At 24.7% G+C, this 14,905-nt stretch overlaps 1 protein-coding gene across 1 annotated transcript in view; it reads right to left on the reverse strand.

Moving 5' to 3' along the window:
- Nucleotides 1–14,905, reverse strand: part of Upf2 (UPF2 regulator of nonsense mediated mRNA decay) — a 114,615-nt gene that overhangs the window by 23,089 nt on the left and 76,621 nt on the right. Inside the window, exons 14-22 of the mRNA XM_067271727.1 lie at nucleotides 10,635–10,727; nucleotides 10,261–10,300; nucleotides 9,026–9,090; nucleotides 8,665–8,751; nucleotides 8,020–8,095; nucleotides 6,417–6,548; nucleotides 4,326–4,432; nucleotides 3,267–3,352; nucleotides 1,665–1,773 (exon numbers count right to left, since the gene is read on the reverse strand). Coding sequence (XP_067127828.1) covers nucleotides 1,665–1,773; nucleotides 3,267–3,352; nucleotides 4,326–4,432; nucleotides 6,417–6,548; nucleotides 8,020–8,095; nucleotides 8,665–8,751; nucleotides 9,026–9,090; nucleotides 10,261–10,300; nucleotides 10,635–10,727 — 795 coding nt within the window. The remainder of the gene's footprint in view (nucleotides 1–1,664; nucleotides 1,774–3,266; nucleotides 3,353–4,325; nucleotides 4,433–6,416; nucleotides 6,549–8,019; nucleotides 8,096–8,664; nucleotides 8,752–9,025; nucleotides 9,091–10,260; nucleotides 10,301–10,634; nucleotides 10,728–14,905) is intronic.

A 14,905-nucleotide genomic window follows, 5' to 3' on the forward strand; every position in this document is an offset into this window, starting at 1 on the left:
CATCCTGAAGTCTTTAATAAAGCAATAAACCCAAAGAATTGAGTATAATGAGTCTTTTTAACAATTTAATATTACATCTAAATCATCAATACATTGTTCATTCTTAAAAATAATAGAAACAGTATAAAGTAGGGTTTGATAAACTACATGAGAAGAAATTTTGACCTATGCTTAATAGTAAATTCCCACAATATTGAATAATGGTCATATGTCCCTAACTTCTTTTATAATAAAAATATATAAAATTGAAAATGAATATTTCAAATAATGATTAAACAAATATATTGTAAGAAAATTAAATCATGTGTGTATCAATTTTTTCACACACATCCAACTGTATTAAGGAGATATTCAAATTTCTGCATTATTCACATAACAGTTATGTTGCCTCAAACTAATTTCAATTAATTAATTAATTTATTTATTATTATTATGACTATCATAAATAAAAAACTTTGGACTGATAGTAAAAAACGTTTTGAGATATTCTTTACTCACCAGACAGTTTTCTAATCAATGGGGATCTCACAACCATAAATTTCAAGTCCTAATAGTGGTTTATTAAATACAGATTTACTGTCACTAATCTGTCTCATTTCACTCAAAAGAGAAAGACAAGACAGGCACATATCTTTCTGATGCACTTTCAAGGTTGATTCTCTCACTTGAGATGTATCTACATTTTTACATATTCCTCATGCCTCATGTTTGTTATTAGAAACTGAAACAATCTATCCTTTGTACTTTTGATAATTACTCCAAATTTCATTAATTAAACATACATTTTCCAGGCATTTTGATAGATAAACAACCAACCAAATGGAATTTGAAGAATCGATGAATTTGGGGTGATTTGTTAATGAGTCATTCAAATAAACAACTCATCAATACATCACTCCAGCTTTAAACCATCAGTCATGATTAAGATATTCAGTTCTGTTTTCTGATGGTCAGAAGAGAATAATTTTTATAAAGAAATACTGTATTTTCCCATAATTGTTTTTGAGTCAGCAATAAAAAATTAAGCATTTTTAAAGACTTTTTTAATGATTTTTGAAAAAACACTTTTTAAACACCACAAAAACACTTTTTAAGACTTTTAAGGGTTTGTAAAGACAAACCTTGCTCAGTATAAAAAAATTTTAGTTGAATATTTAAGATATAATAGATTTATTTTATATATACAGCATTCCTACTCAAATTTTTGTTTTAAATTCCATGACTGTCCCTTACCAACTCTGCATTGGATGGCCAAATGGTTAAGGTGGTAGCCTATAGCATGTAGGAGACTCAAAATCAAATTCAGATGGAAATTTGGAATAGAGAATATCCATCATATTAGAGAAAGTTTTAAATTTCCAAAAATCTTGCTACCCATAAATTTCATTAAGATAAATATTGAATATTCAACATGTACATTAAATCATATTGAGAAACTGAAATTAAAATATTTTATGTAGTTTGTTCTTAACAAGTTGTGAAGTGTCCTTTTATGAGTCAAAAAACTAATTAACCCAAATAATTAAATGAGAGTCAAGGAATTACAAAAGTTAAGAGCAAAAATAAATGATGTTTCTTAATTCAATATTTATCAAAATTCATTTTAAAAATACTTTATTCATTTAAATAAAGTAACATTTATAAATATAAAATATATTACATACATGAAACTTAAAATCTTGTTTTAGCATAGCAACTAAATCATTTGCAACATCTGGCATACATGGATAAAGAATAGCTACAAAACGGGCATAAAATGGAAGTAGATCTAGCCTGAAAAATTATTTAAAAAATTATTATTTTAAGAACAGATTATAATTCATACAATTAATTTATAATTTAAAAGAATATGAATTACAATGAATACTATGAGTACTACAAATTTGTAAACAATTAATATAATCCTTTAAAAAGATTATTAAATAATCAAATCAGTTATCAGATTATCATTTCTTACTTCATACAATTTCAAAACAATCTGATTTATTAAAAGTTTTTCAACTAAAAATAATTATTTAAAACTAAAGTATAACTGAAATATTAAGTCTTTTATTCATTTATAATAATTTTTTTTTTAAACAGAACAGAAAATAAAAGCTTGTCAGATTAAAAATAGTAAATTATGATTAATATTTAAATATTAGAAATAATATTGTAATATAAATTTTATAACCCATTCATTTTGTATTTAAAAAGATTTTTTATAGAAATTTGTAATTTTAAAAAAAAATTAGAAATTTCTATAAATAAAGTTTTTTTCCTATTAATGAAACTTCATTTATAGAAATTTCTAATTTTTTTTTTTCATATGAATAATTTTCTTCTTGAATCTGTGTTACAAATCATATATGTTTATAGAATTCTGTCAAAAAACAAATTAATTCTCAAATTCATTTTTAAATATTTAGTTTATTATGTAAAATTAAAAATTCTTAAAGTATATGCTTTCTTTTCATACCATATCATCATAAATAAATTCAGAAAAATATTAAAAAATTAACATTATTAATCAAAAGAATTTTAAGATACAAAATAGAGGGGTGAAATGGAAAACACAAAGTTTCATTCTCTATATAATTTACAATATCTTTAAGTAAAACTGAGTAACTCTGATATTTAAATTTTTCGATTAAAACTATTTAAATTTATAGTAACTGATGTGTGTTAAAACTATAGAAAGATACACAAATAAAACAAAAATCAAATCATTCATTAAATCATAATCAAAATTTTATTAAAGTATGTTTTATTCTCACTATTTCACTTGCTTATTGATTTTGATGTTTATGAAAAAAGTGCAAAACTAAAAATTTTTGAAATATAATTTGGTGCATAAAAATAAGTTTCATAAAATGCAAAATATCAGTGCTGTTTTATTTCTAATTCTTGTTTCTCTACACAAAAAAAATTTTTTAAATCATCAATATACATATTATTTAAATATTTTTGAAAAAGTTTGTTACAATAGAATTCTACTTACATAATCAATGAAACTAATCATGACAGGCACTGTTTCTTTCACAAAAAACAATGTTGTTTATTCCTAGGTTAATATTTAAGAATTTATGTATGTAAAGTCTTAAGTGTTAAAAAGAGTATGTGTGCTATATGAGATTTAATTTATTTTAATATTAATTGTACAAATGCTAAAGTTATTCTTTTCAATGAAAAATTTATTAACAATTTTTGTCTTTTCTGTCAAAAGTATTCAATGATGAACTGAAATAATAACTTTTACACAACCAATATAAAATATACATACTTACCTTGTCCTTGGTACAAGAAATAATGCTCTTACTAATTTTCTTCGATTTGGTTTCGTATTCAAATTCATACAAAAATCTACAGCTGCCTAAAAAACAACACATAAAATTATATAAACAAGACAACCACAAGAAGTTAACATATTCAGTTTTATATTGACAACTTAATTTTCTCTCTCAAAAATAAATAAATAAATAAATAAAATTGAGAAAAATCAAAAATATTAAATATTTTCATGTTTTAATTCAGATATATATATACTATGTGTGTGTGTAATAAAACAATTACCATCAACTCATAATTAGCAATTGATGAATTGCATTACTTAGTTTTTCTTTGTTATAAATAATTGCAGAATACACAAAATTAATTGATACAGTAACATATATAACCCCTGTCTGTATTCAACAGTCTAACCTCAGAGTTTTCTGTTAATTTCCACTTCTGTGTTGTATTTCATAATAATCCTTTATTTATATAACTAATACTGTTTTTGTATAACTAATTAAATAACTTTTAAGTAATAAAAAATAAAAACAAAGACAAAAGAAAATGTTGTAATTTAAAATAGTTAGAAACTTTTTTAAAAAAATAGGTACATGGCACTTAATCAATTATGTGGATGCTGTGGTTTTCTATGAGCATTGAGGACATGAACTTGTAGGATCAAAAACATTTTTAGATTTTTCTGATAACATACTTGATGTTTCCTTTCCTTTAAGAAAAGTGTGCTTCTATTCAAATGTTTCATGTCAGTGAGTGAGCCAAGTGAATTAGTGAAGCCAATATAGCTTTATTATTATATTAAATTATGCATTTCTGTGTTTATCTCTCTTTCTTATATTTGAAACCAAACAAACTACCAAACTGGGCTAGATAGCCATATTACATAGCTATACTATAGCCAGATAATTTGGCTTTAACTATAAATCAGGTTTTTGAGTTGACTTTTCTTATAACTTTGATTATCCAAAAACAATTGATATACATTATTAAAATGCTGCATTTTATTGCTAAATTAAAATAAATTTATCAGAAAAACAGAAAAATTTCTTATTTACCTGATCTATCATTTCTCTATTGACACAATTTAATAATGTTGCTAAATACCCATCTAACAATAATCGATTAGTTGTACTTGCAACAGAACTTCCTTCCTCTTCAGGTTCTGAAAGGATAAATAAAACGGTATTAATTCTTACATATATTGAAAAATCAATGTCAGTTACAAGATCTTCAAAAATGTTATTTAGTTCACTTTTTTTTTTTTTTTAATTTTATAAAATCTAGATTACTTAAACTTTAAAGTTTAAACTCTTAAAATTATAAGTATAAAAACTGCATTAATACTTATAACTATTTCTATTCATTTTGTGCAAAAAATGCATGTATGTTTTTATAGAAAATATTAATTTTATATTTATTTATATCTTCAAATTTGAAAATACTCTATTAAAAAAATTTCTGAAATTTGATATTTTAACTTCAGTGAACAAAATTCTGTCTTAGGAAAAAATATTTTGAATAACTTTAAACCATTGGAAAATGTTAATATGAAAAAATCAACTACTTTTATTAATTTTAAATCTAAATTGTGACAAATTGTATATATTGCAGTCTGGTTAACAACTAAATTTTTAGAACCATCCTTAATCAGTATCATTATTTTTTAATGGAAAATATATGCATCCATCATATATCTAAGGAATTCAATAACTGCAAAGACGAAATATTAATTTAAAAAAACTTGTCTCATTAAGTACAAATAAGCTTGAACTAGCATACAATAAATGAAATATTGGAATAAAAAACTACTACTTATTAAAATAAGTTTTTATAGAATTATTTAACAGGAATTAGATTTTATACAAAATTCCTGAGTTTGGTATAAAATCAGAGCCAAAAATGATATAAAACAATAAATAAATATACAATATATAAAATAATAACTGTTTACAATTGATATGCTAAAACATGAAGATATATGTAATAAGATATACCTAATTATTAAATAATATATATACCATGATGGAATGTGTTTGATAATAAGCTAGATATTGGAAAGTTTACAGTTTATGATTAAATAAAATTCTAATTTTTATAATGCATAGAATATTTTATTTAGGATTATTCCAATTTAATGACTAATTACGAATCCATGCATTTGGTTTTCAGAAGTTAGATATATACTCTAAACAGATGTTTCTCAAGTAATTTAAATTATTTATTTAAAATTATTAACAGATTGTTTTTGAAATAAATGGAATTACTAATTTTTCTAATTATTCATCTCCTCCTTACTCAAATACAGCATGGAAAAAAAAGTCTTTCAAATTTGGCTATAAAACAAAGAATTTAGACTCTAGTTTAAGAAAAATTAAGTAAGAATTTAAAATATGAGAATTTTTCAATAATAATATTGTGTGTGTTAATGAATACTTAATTATTATAGTAGTATAATAATTTTAAACAGATAGTGAAATTTATTAATTTATTAGAATATTGGACTTTTCAAGATGATCTTTGTAGATTAATATACCATAAAACAGGTGGAGTTGGACAATTTTTATTTATTTGTTGTTATAAAATTTATCTTACTTAACCTGTCCCATGGTCTACCTGAAATATTTCGGGTCGAAACATAATGACCTTGACCGGTGGACCTGACATATCTTGTTTCTGCATCAAAACATATTTGACACTAGATGTTGCAAGTCATTATAATTTTTATATTAAAACTAACTTCCAAAATATAATTATTTTTGTTTTTACATTTTTTTAATGTTTATTTTGCTTGTGCAAAATAAAAAAAATAATTTTGGATGATACAATATCCATGATTATTTTTTCCTAAAACATGTAATTTTCGTTAATCTTAACATCGACAAAAATTCAAAGTGAAGCAGTGTGCACTGGAGAAAAATTTCAATGTGGAATAAGTTAAAAGTCATTCAATCATCTTAACTAAGTTATTGTAAACAATTCTCATAATATTTTATCTTCAAGTAATATTTAAAATAATTTTATTTTGAAAATTTTGTGATATAGAAGGAAAGATTATTATTAATTTTCAAACAGTCTATATAAATTAAGTTAACCAAATAATAAAGAAAATCTAATAGCATTTTAAAAAATGTAAAGAAAAGATATACCTTCCATTTCATGCATTAATGCTTCTGTAAGATCACTTTCATCTGGTTTTGCTGGAATTTCTATCTTTTCTTCCAACTTCTCTTCTTCTGTTTCTAGTAATTCTACCTCTTCTATTTCCAGTTTAGCAATATCTATCAGTTTACCAAACTTTAAGTTACAAATTTGCACTTCAACAAATATTGCTTTAAAAACTTTAAAAAATTTAGAAATTATGATCTAAAATTATCTGGCAGATAATTTTAAATCATAATTTAAATTATACAACAAACTATAGAACGAGGACAACTCCATCATTAAAACATATTTATACTGATAAAATATTGAAACTACACTCAAACCTGTTTTTATGCGGTCTTTTTTGTGCGATTTTTTTATACGTGCAATGTGTTTTGTGCAATTATTTTTGTGCAGTATACCAATTTGATTGAAATTCATATACCGCACACAAAAAATCACACAAAACAAATCTCACAAATAAAACATCGCACGAAAATAGACCGCATAAAAACAGGTTTGAGTGTACTAAATTATTATATTTTATAAAAACAACTGTTGTTTTTAATACAGAAATGATCTGTTTTGAATAACTTTTCTATATTTGTGTGATAATACTTTTTAAACAGTTTATATTGTCATCAGCAATCCTGTTCTATATACTTTCTAATACAAAAGTAATATTTCTAATGGTGATGCTGACTTGGTATGAAAAACAAATAGAGAAATGAAAATTTTTTGTTGCTTCAAAATGTTGTAAATTTCCAAGCTGTGAGTGAGTAATGACTTTTTTTTTTTTTTTTGAAAAAGTTTATAATGCAAATGAGCAATTATTTATTGTAACATCATCACAATGCCAGGCTGAAACTTTTAATCATTTTTAATGTATTTAAATTAAAAATATATGCTCTCCACCTCAAATTAATAGTGGCTTTCCCCTGTACATCATACTTTTCCTTTAACAACAGAGCTGTGCCAATCATCTACATAACATCTTACAAGGGAAATTTTTGAATTGAAATAACATGGCTTCTGGTTTGCATCATAGTTAATTAGGGCCTCCTGCTCCTAAGCTTGCCATATCTGGTCTCGTCTTTCATCTTTCTAACTCTGTTCTCAAGATTAAGGAAAGACGGATGTATGGATGACAGTGGAAATTTATAGTCTACAATTTTTTCACATTGCAGTCCAACAATTAGAAAATATTGTATTTAAAATTTCTAATACTAATAAATGCAACTTTTTTCATGTATTTATGACAAAAATTTGATTTTTGGCAAATTTTTAAAATAATGTTTGTAAAGTGACCTTGTAAATGTTTGAATGACCTACATTTGCTTTGCAATATATAAAAATCAGTAAGTAAACAGCACTCAGAATGAAAGGGTTAATAGGTTTTAAGTGTTAAAATAATTGAATACGAAATTTAGATGTGTGTATCTGGAAAGAAAAAAAATGCAAAAGAAAAGATGGCATTTTCTATATAAGAAAAAATTAATAATAATTATCTGAATAAGTTTAATAGTTTTAGTTCTTTCTATAAGGAGAAAATAATGTTCATTATTTAAAAAAATTAAATTTAAAACAAAGTATAATACTATATCTAACCTTCTTCAATGTTGTTTTCATTTTGTATATCACTTTGTTGGTTTTGAATTGTCTGAGCACTATCTTTGAAAAGGATCTGAAAAATTAACACAGGAAAAAAGTTACTAAATTCTAATAAAATATCAGAATATCAAATTTTTTAAATAAATATTTAAGTAAATTCAAACAAGAAAAACATTCATATCAACCTACCAATCTTAGTTTTTAATAACTAATTTTCTTTCTAAGGTATTTTGTTTAAAAAAACATTAAGTTTAATTTTTATAAAAATATAGGCTTTTGAATTTTATATTTAAAAAAAAAATATATATATATATATAGTTTATCAGTTGGATTAGGATATATATATATATCCTAATCCAACTGATTTGTAAGAAAACAAATCAGATCAGATCTGCCAGAAATAAACTAAATATTATATGCAAATACAAGCTATTATATTGGAATTAAAAGAAAAGAAATAATTTAAAAGTTTATAACAACATTAGTTAAAGTTAAGAAATTAATTTTAAGAATTAATCTAAAAGATATTATTCAATATTTTCATAATAAACATTTTATATTTGTTTAATATCTCTTTTATATTTAAAAACACTAGTGAAAGATTTCTTTTCCACAAAGAAATAAAAATTTTATTTTTCTTACACCAGGAATAAAGGCTTTTAAATCAGGTAGGTTTTCATAAAAGCTTCTTGTATCTTCATCTTCCCAAACAGATAAAAGTCCTTCGAACTATAAAGAGATTAAAAAAAAAATTTGATTTACAATGCAGTTATTCATATTTTTATGATAAAAATTATACATAATATTATGTACAATAAGAATAAAATTAAGCACAAATATATTAATAAATGTAAAATTTAGGTACATATTAAGTTTATAAATTATATTTTCCAGAAATAATTATTTTTTGTACTTAATGATAATTTGTGACTACTTTCATCAAAATATACTATGATTAATTTCAATGAATAAGTAAATAAATGAATTTTCCATTAAAACTCACCTCACCATCTTTGAAACGATTATGTACATCCAAATTTGTAATTTCAGCATCAGGATAAGCAAGTTCTAAATTTAAAAAATATAATCAATAAATTTGAGTTCAAAACAGTTACATTTTATAATTCAACAGTGATTTTATAATTCTGTTACATATTCAGTTATATACAACTTACACTACTTTATGATACTTCATTTTATATGAAGACTTTCATGACAATGAATTTTCTAATACAACTGTGTCTTTTTTAATTATCTTTTTCTGGTTGACTATCTGTATTGTATCAGAGATGTAATCTGAATTTATGATGCTAAACTTATAATTGGTTAATGACAGTTCCCAAGAATAAGTTAGGTTATAAAAACAGTGATCATATGTTATGCCTAAAAGCTAAACAGATTTTGATAAAAACAAATATCACATAAATTTAAATCTACAATATTTCTCAGGCTATTTGTGGTATATTATGTCAAAACATCCACTTTGGAAAGCACTGAATTTTAAGATTTAAATTTATGTGATATTTTGAGCAAGATTTTGAGCAAGTTCAAAATGCTTCTTAACTAATAAATTATAAAAATTGGCATACTTCATTGACTTTAATATATCATATTGCCTTGGATAAATATGTACAGTAGAGACTCGTTAATCGGAACCCCGGTAATCAAAACGATTTTCAGTCGGACTGTGTGGTGCTGAATCGAACGTTTTTGATACTAAATTTACTTCTAAAGTATAATTTTCATGTTTTTATATTCTTCAATATATTTATTTTGTTTGTACAAAATGCAGAAATAATTTTTAACGATACAATAGCATCGATTATTATTATAAAAATTTTCGTTAGGCTTAAAATCGACGAAAATTCAACACGAAGCGACATGCAACGGAGAAAAATTCAACACGAAGTGACACGCAATGGAGAAAAATTTGAACAACCGACAGGTTAATATATTTATTCGTACATAATGGGTAATCGGAACAAATGACTAATCGGAACAACCCCAGTCCCCAATTGATTCCGATTTTCGGTTCTCTACTGTGTCTACAAATTTTACATACTGAGAAAGAGATTTCTTTATGAAATTCTGTTTGAATGATTGTTTATTTCAGTAAATCTCAATTTATACTATTCCCCCCCCCCAAAGACTGTAACTAAGGGAAGCAATGGAAATTGAAATATCAATATAGTTTAATTAAACATGGTCTCTAAAGAAATATAACAACACTATTCATACCATCTTTTGGAAGTTCAGGTAAATCTTCATCTACAATATCCTGAAAATAATTTTAATCAAATTATTATTCATTTACTGAATAAATTTTAGATAACATTTTTATTCATAATCAAACTTATTAACACTAATAATGCAGAAATTTACAATCTTCTTTAAAAATTTTATAATACATGTTAAGGATTTAACCAATCAAACAAACATCATAAGCTAGCTAATTCCATATATCAAAAATAAATCTGGATAATATTGATAAAACTGATTTTCAGTGATAATTCAATCCCTATATAAAGTAATAGTAGATTATGTAGTAATTTAAAACTGTTAAATTTAAAATTTCACAATATAATTAATTTAAAACCTTAAAAATTACATACTGCAAACTGTTGAGTATTTGATAACAATTTCTGAAAAGCAATTTGAGATGCTTCATATTTTTCTTTTCTTTCCATATTAAGTTCACCTTTTGTCTAAAAAGAATATATATTTAAAATTATTAAATAAATAAATATATTTATTTATTTATGAAAATTAATTTCAATATTAGTTAAACTAAATAAATTAATCTAATTTATTCACTATTTGAATAATTACTTCAAAACTGCATATTTTTAAATAAAGACTATCAAAATTAAAAACTTTATTTAAACTAGTTATATTAATAATTTTTATAAATATTTATTCACATGAAATAAATTAGATCTAAAAGTAAATTTTATGAAAACATCATTGCATCAGATATGCTATATTTTAAATTTTCATATAAAACAATGTGTTTTAGATAATTCTTTTAAAATCAATTAATACATGTATGCTTATGTGAGGTTTAACCAGAAGATTAAATTTTTATTATTTGGAAATTTTAATTCTATATTGTTTTAAACCGGGAAATGCTCTTATAACAGATCCTAAGTCATTTCCTTCATGAAGAGAAGGAAATGACTATATTTGCTGAAATAATATTTTCCTTCAAAATTGTAGTTAATAAATTAGTGAGAGAAGCAAATGTCTTCCACATATTGTTTATGAAAAGAGAAACTTTTTGTCACTTTTCTTGCAGAAAGGAAGTTGAATTTCCCTTCTCACACCCCTTATCTCCTAAGTTAAGCACCCATCTGGTCGTCCACCCCTTCGCACATCCCCGAACATCCCGTTGATGTACAAAAAACCCTTCCTTTGGATTGGTTCAATGTATTTGAATAAAGAACCATTTCCTGCAATCAGGGAGTTCGACAAAAAGTTCCACTCCAGAGAAAACACAGATCCAGGGTTCTTGCAAAGGTTATGAAGTGTAAGAGTTCTCTCCAAGATCCCAAAGTGAGGTTTTGTCCCCGAAGGTTTAACAAGTGTTTCTCCGGTGTGAGCTCTCGAGGTGGCCAACAAGTTAATCCACACTTCCACTACAGCTACTATCGTCGTCTCATCTCCCCATAAAGGAAACAGGAACTCAAGTATATTCAAGATGAGGTAGTATATTAATTATTGTAAACTCTCTCTCTGCAAGATTAGGGAAAGGTGTAAGAAATATTCTTAGCATTGTAACTTGGATTTCATTGTTTATTAAATTTGTTGTTGCTTTAATATGGTCTCCTCCATGACTCGAAGATGTGCTGATGTCTTGTCCCAAATTTACGTACTCTCCTCATTCGTCAGAGTTAATTAACGCATGATAGGGTGCATTTCATCCCTATCTGGGGTCAGAAGCCTGACAACGGAGAAGACGACCTCAAGATTGCCTAATCTCCACTTTTCTTGGTTAATATTTCTAACTGTTTAATACCATCCTACAACATTGTGGGGAAGCCTTCCAGGCTTGAATGCCGACTAAGTGGTATCATGACTGATAACTAACTCGATACTCCCGGCTGATCTAACACATATTTCTTTTAAATTTTAATGATAATCATATTTAATTAGATTTCCAATGATCTAAATCTTTTCAGTTTCTTAGAATTTTAAATCTGAAATAATATATAACCACAATGGAGCCAAAAACTTTGTCAGTGTGGTTTGTTTTATATTATTCACATAATTTAATAAATATGTTTAATATATATTACAAAATAGATAAAAGTTAAAAAAAATAAACAATACTGTTTTCTATTTTTACTTTTTAAAATTACACAAAATACAAATTGAAAAGTAACTATTGATAAATATATTATTATAAATTATTAATTTTATTTAGATACAATTATTTTATTTAGATACAATTATTTAAAAATTAAATTCAATTTGATGTACTTACAAATTCTAATATTGTAAACATAATCAATATTTTACTTCACATAAAAGATATAATCCACAAATTTAACATTTCATAAATTATATACTGTATTGGCCTGAATTAGCTGTACTGGTTAATGCTTTTTCCAGTTTTAAGAGAGAAAAAATTGGCTCTCAACATATATTACTGTCTGATTAAAGTTTTCTCTAATTTTGATAACTGACAAGAGTTACACTGATACTAAAATTCGGTGCATTCATTGTTCAATGATATTAAATGCCAGCTAAGTTACAACCTGTCAAATGCTGCAGCATTGGACCATCTACCCTGCAAACTATGAAATTACATCTAAGTGTTCAGCACAATTGTAAACAATCAACTAAACTAAACCAGTTGTTTTTATCATATTCAATAAAATTAGTCAGTTTTGATAATGCCTACAAAAATTTTATTTGATAACCTTTTTATTTTACTCCTACGAGTCTACTAATTAAGCAACTGTCAAAAATTATTAACAATAAGCAACACAATATTACTTTTAAAAATTCATTTGTGAATTTTTTAAAGTTTTTACTTATGTCCCAGCTAAAATATTTTTATTACAATATTACTTTATTTATTTTGAAACTATTAACATATGAAAACTAAAAACAAGTACATAGCAAAGATACAAATGCTGTTATACATCAGTGTTGATGTCACTGTCAGCTTAGTTAAGACAGAATATAGAACATACATGAAGTATGCAAAGAAGCCTACTTCCTCTGATGTGTTATAAATATGGCAGCCTACCACCTGACTCATAGAACAATGTCTCAATTTTGCTCTATAACTTTTATTTATTTCATTTTTTATTGATATTGAGAAAAAAGAAGCAACAACTTACAATTTGTCATTTATAATATAGATGTCCAATACACATTTCTTTCTATTTGACTCAATAAAATAAACCCTTTGACTCAATTTTCTGATAAACTAGATATGCCTTAAATGAAATTTGCTTTGTTATTTTAGTAATTTTGACAATCCAAAATTCATTTATGCCAATTCCCAGATAATTAGAAATTTTTTTTTTTGTATTTGCAACTAAAGTAATTTTGCAAAAGAAATAAATGGGAATGAAGAATATGATGACAATGAAATAGGAAACAGGAAGGATAACAATGAAAGTTCTGATGAAGATGAAGGTGATAAAGTACAGTAGAGAGTCGTTAATCTGAACCCCAGAAATCCGAATCGCCAGTAATCTGAACGATTTTCAGTCGGACTGTGTCGTGCTGAATCGAACATTTTTGATACTAGATTTACTTCTAAAGTATAATTTTCATGTTTTTATATTCTTCAATATATTTATTTTGTTTGTACAGAATAAAGAAATAATTTTTAACGATACAATAGCCTTGATTATTATTATAAAAATTTTCATTAAGCTTAAAATCAACGAAAATTCAACACGAAGCGACACACAATGGAGAAAAATTTGAACATCAGACAGGTTAATATATTTTTTTGTACATAATCGGTAATCCGAACAAATCACTAATCTGAACAACCCCAGTCCCCAATTGATTCGGATTAACGACTCTACTGTATTGTTTTAATAACTTTCCAAATCTTCTTAATAAAAACTGCTAATTTTTTTCTTATGTAAATAAAATTGATAATTAAAAGTAAACTTATATTTACCAATAAATTTTAATTATTTTCAGAAATGTAAGGATTCCAAAATTGGTAGTCAACTTATATTCGAGCTAACATGGTAATTTTTTATCACTTTATAAATATAATATTTATCAATCTTTTTCATAAATCTTATTTATGTCTTAATTATGAAAATAATATAATATTAGATGAATTACGTGTATACGTATATAGTATACATGATTAAATTAACTATTTAAATAAACATTAAATGAAATAAATTATATTCTAAATAAATATAAATAAATAAAAATAAAAAAATCAATCATATTTTATAATTCCATCATAAAAAAAGCATTTGTAATACAGTAGAACCTCGTTTAACAAGCATAATTTGTTCCAGAATGTTACTCCTAAAGCAAAACACTAAGTGAAACAATTTTTCCCATATAAATTAATCTAAAATATTAATACGATAATGCGTTTCATGCCAAACTAAACACTCAAATATTTTACATATAACATTTATTCAAAAAAAATTATACAGTATACAGTTGACTCCACATAAGTCAACACCCCAAGGGGAAGTGGAAATGTGTTGAGTTATCTGATGTGACAACTAAAGTGAAGTTGGAAAAAAAAAACCACAAAACTACAATTAATAAAATGCAGTAGTGAGTTATACAGTAGTATAGGCTTACAATACATTACACTCCGCGACAATAGTATAACCCACCCCTCTAATTTTTTATATTTACGGTAAAACTAAATATAAGTAAA

Source organism: Centruroides vittatus, unplaced genomic scaffold, assembly GCF_030686945.1.
Source record: "Centruroides vittatus isolate TY-2023 unplaced genomic scaffold, ASM3068694v2 contig_400, whole genome shotgun sequence".
NCBI classification, from domain to species: Eukaryota; Metazoa; Arthropoda; class Arachnida; order Scorpiones; family Buthidae; genus Centruroides; species Centruroides vittatus.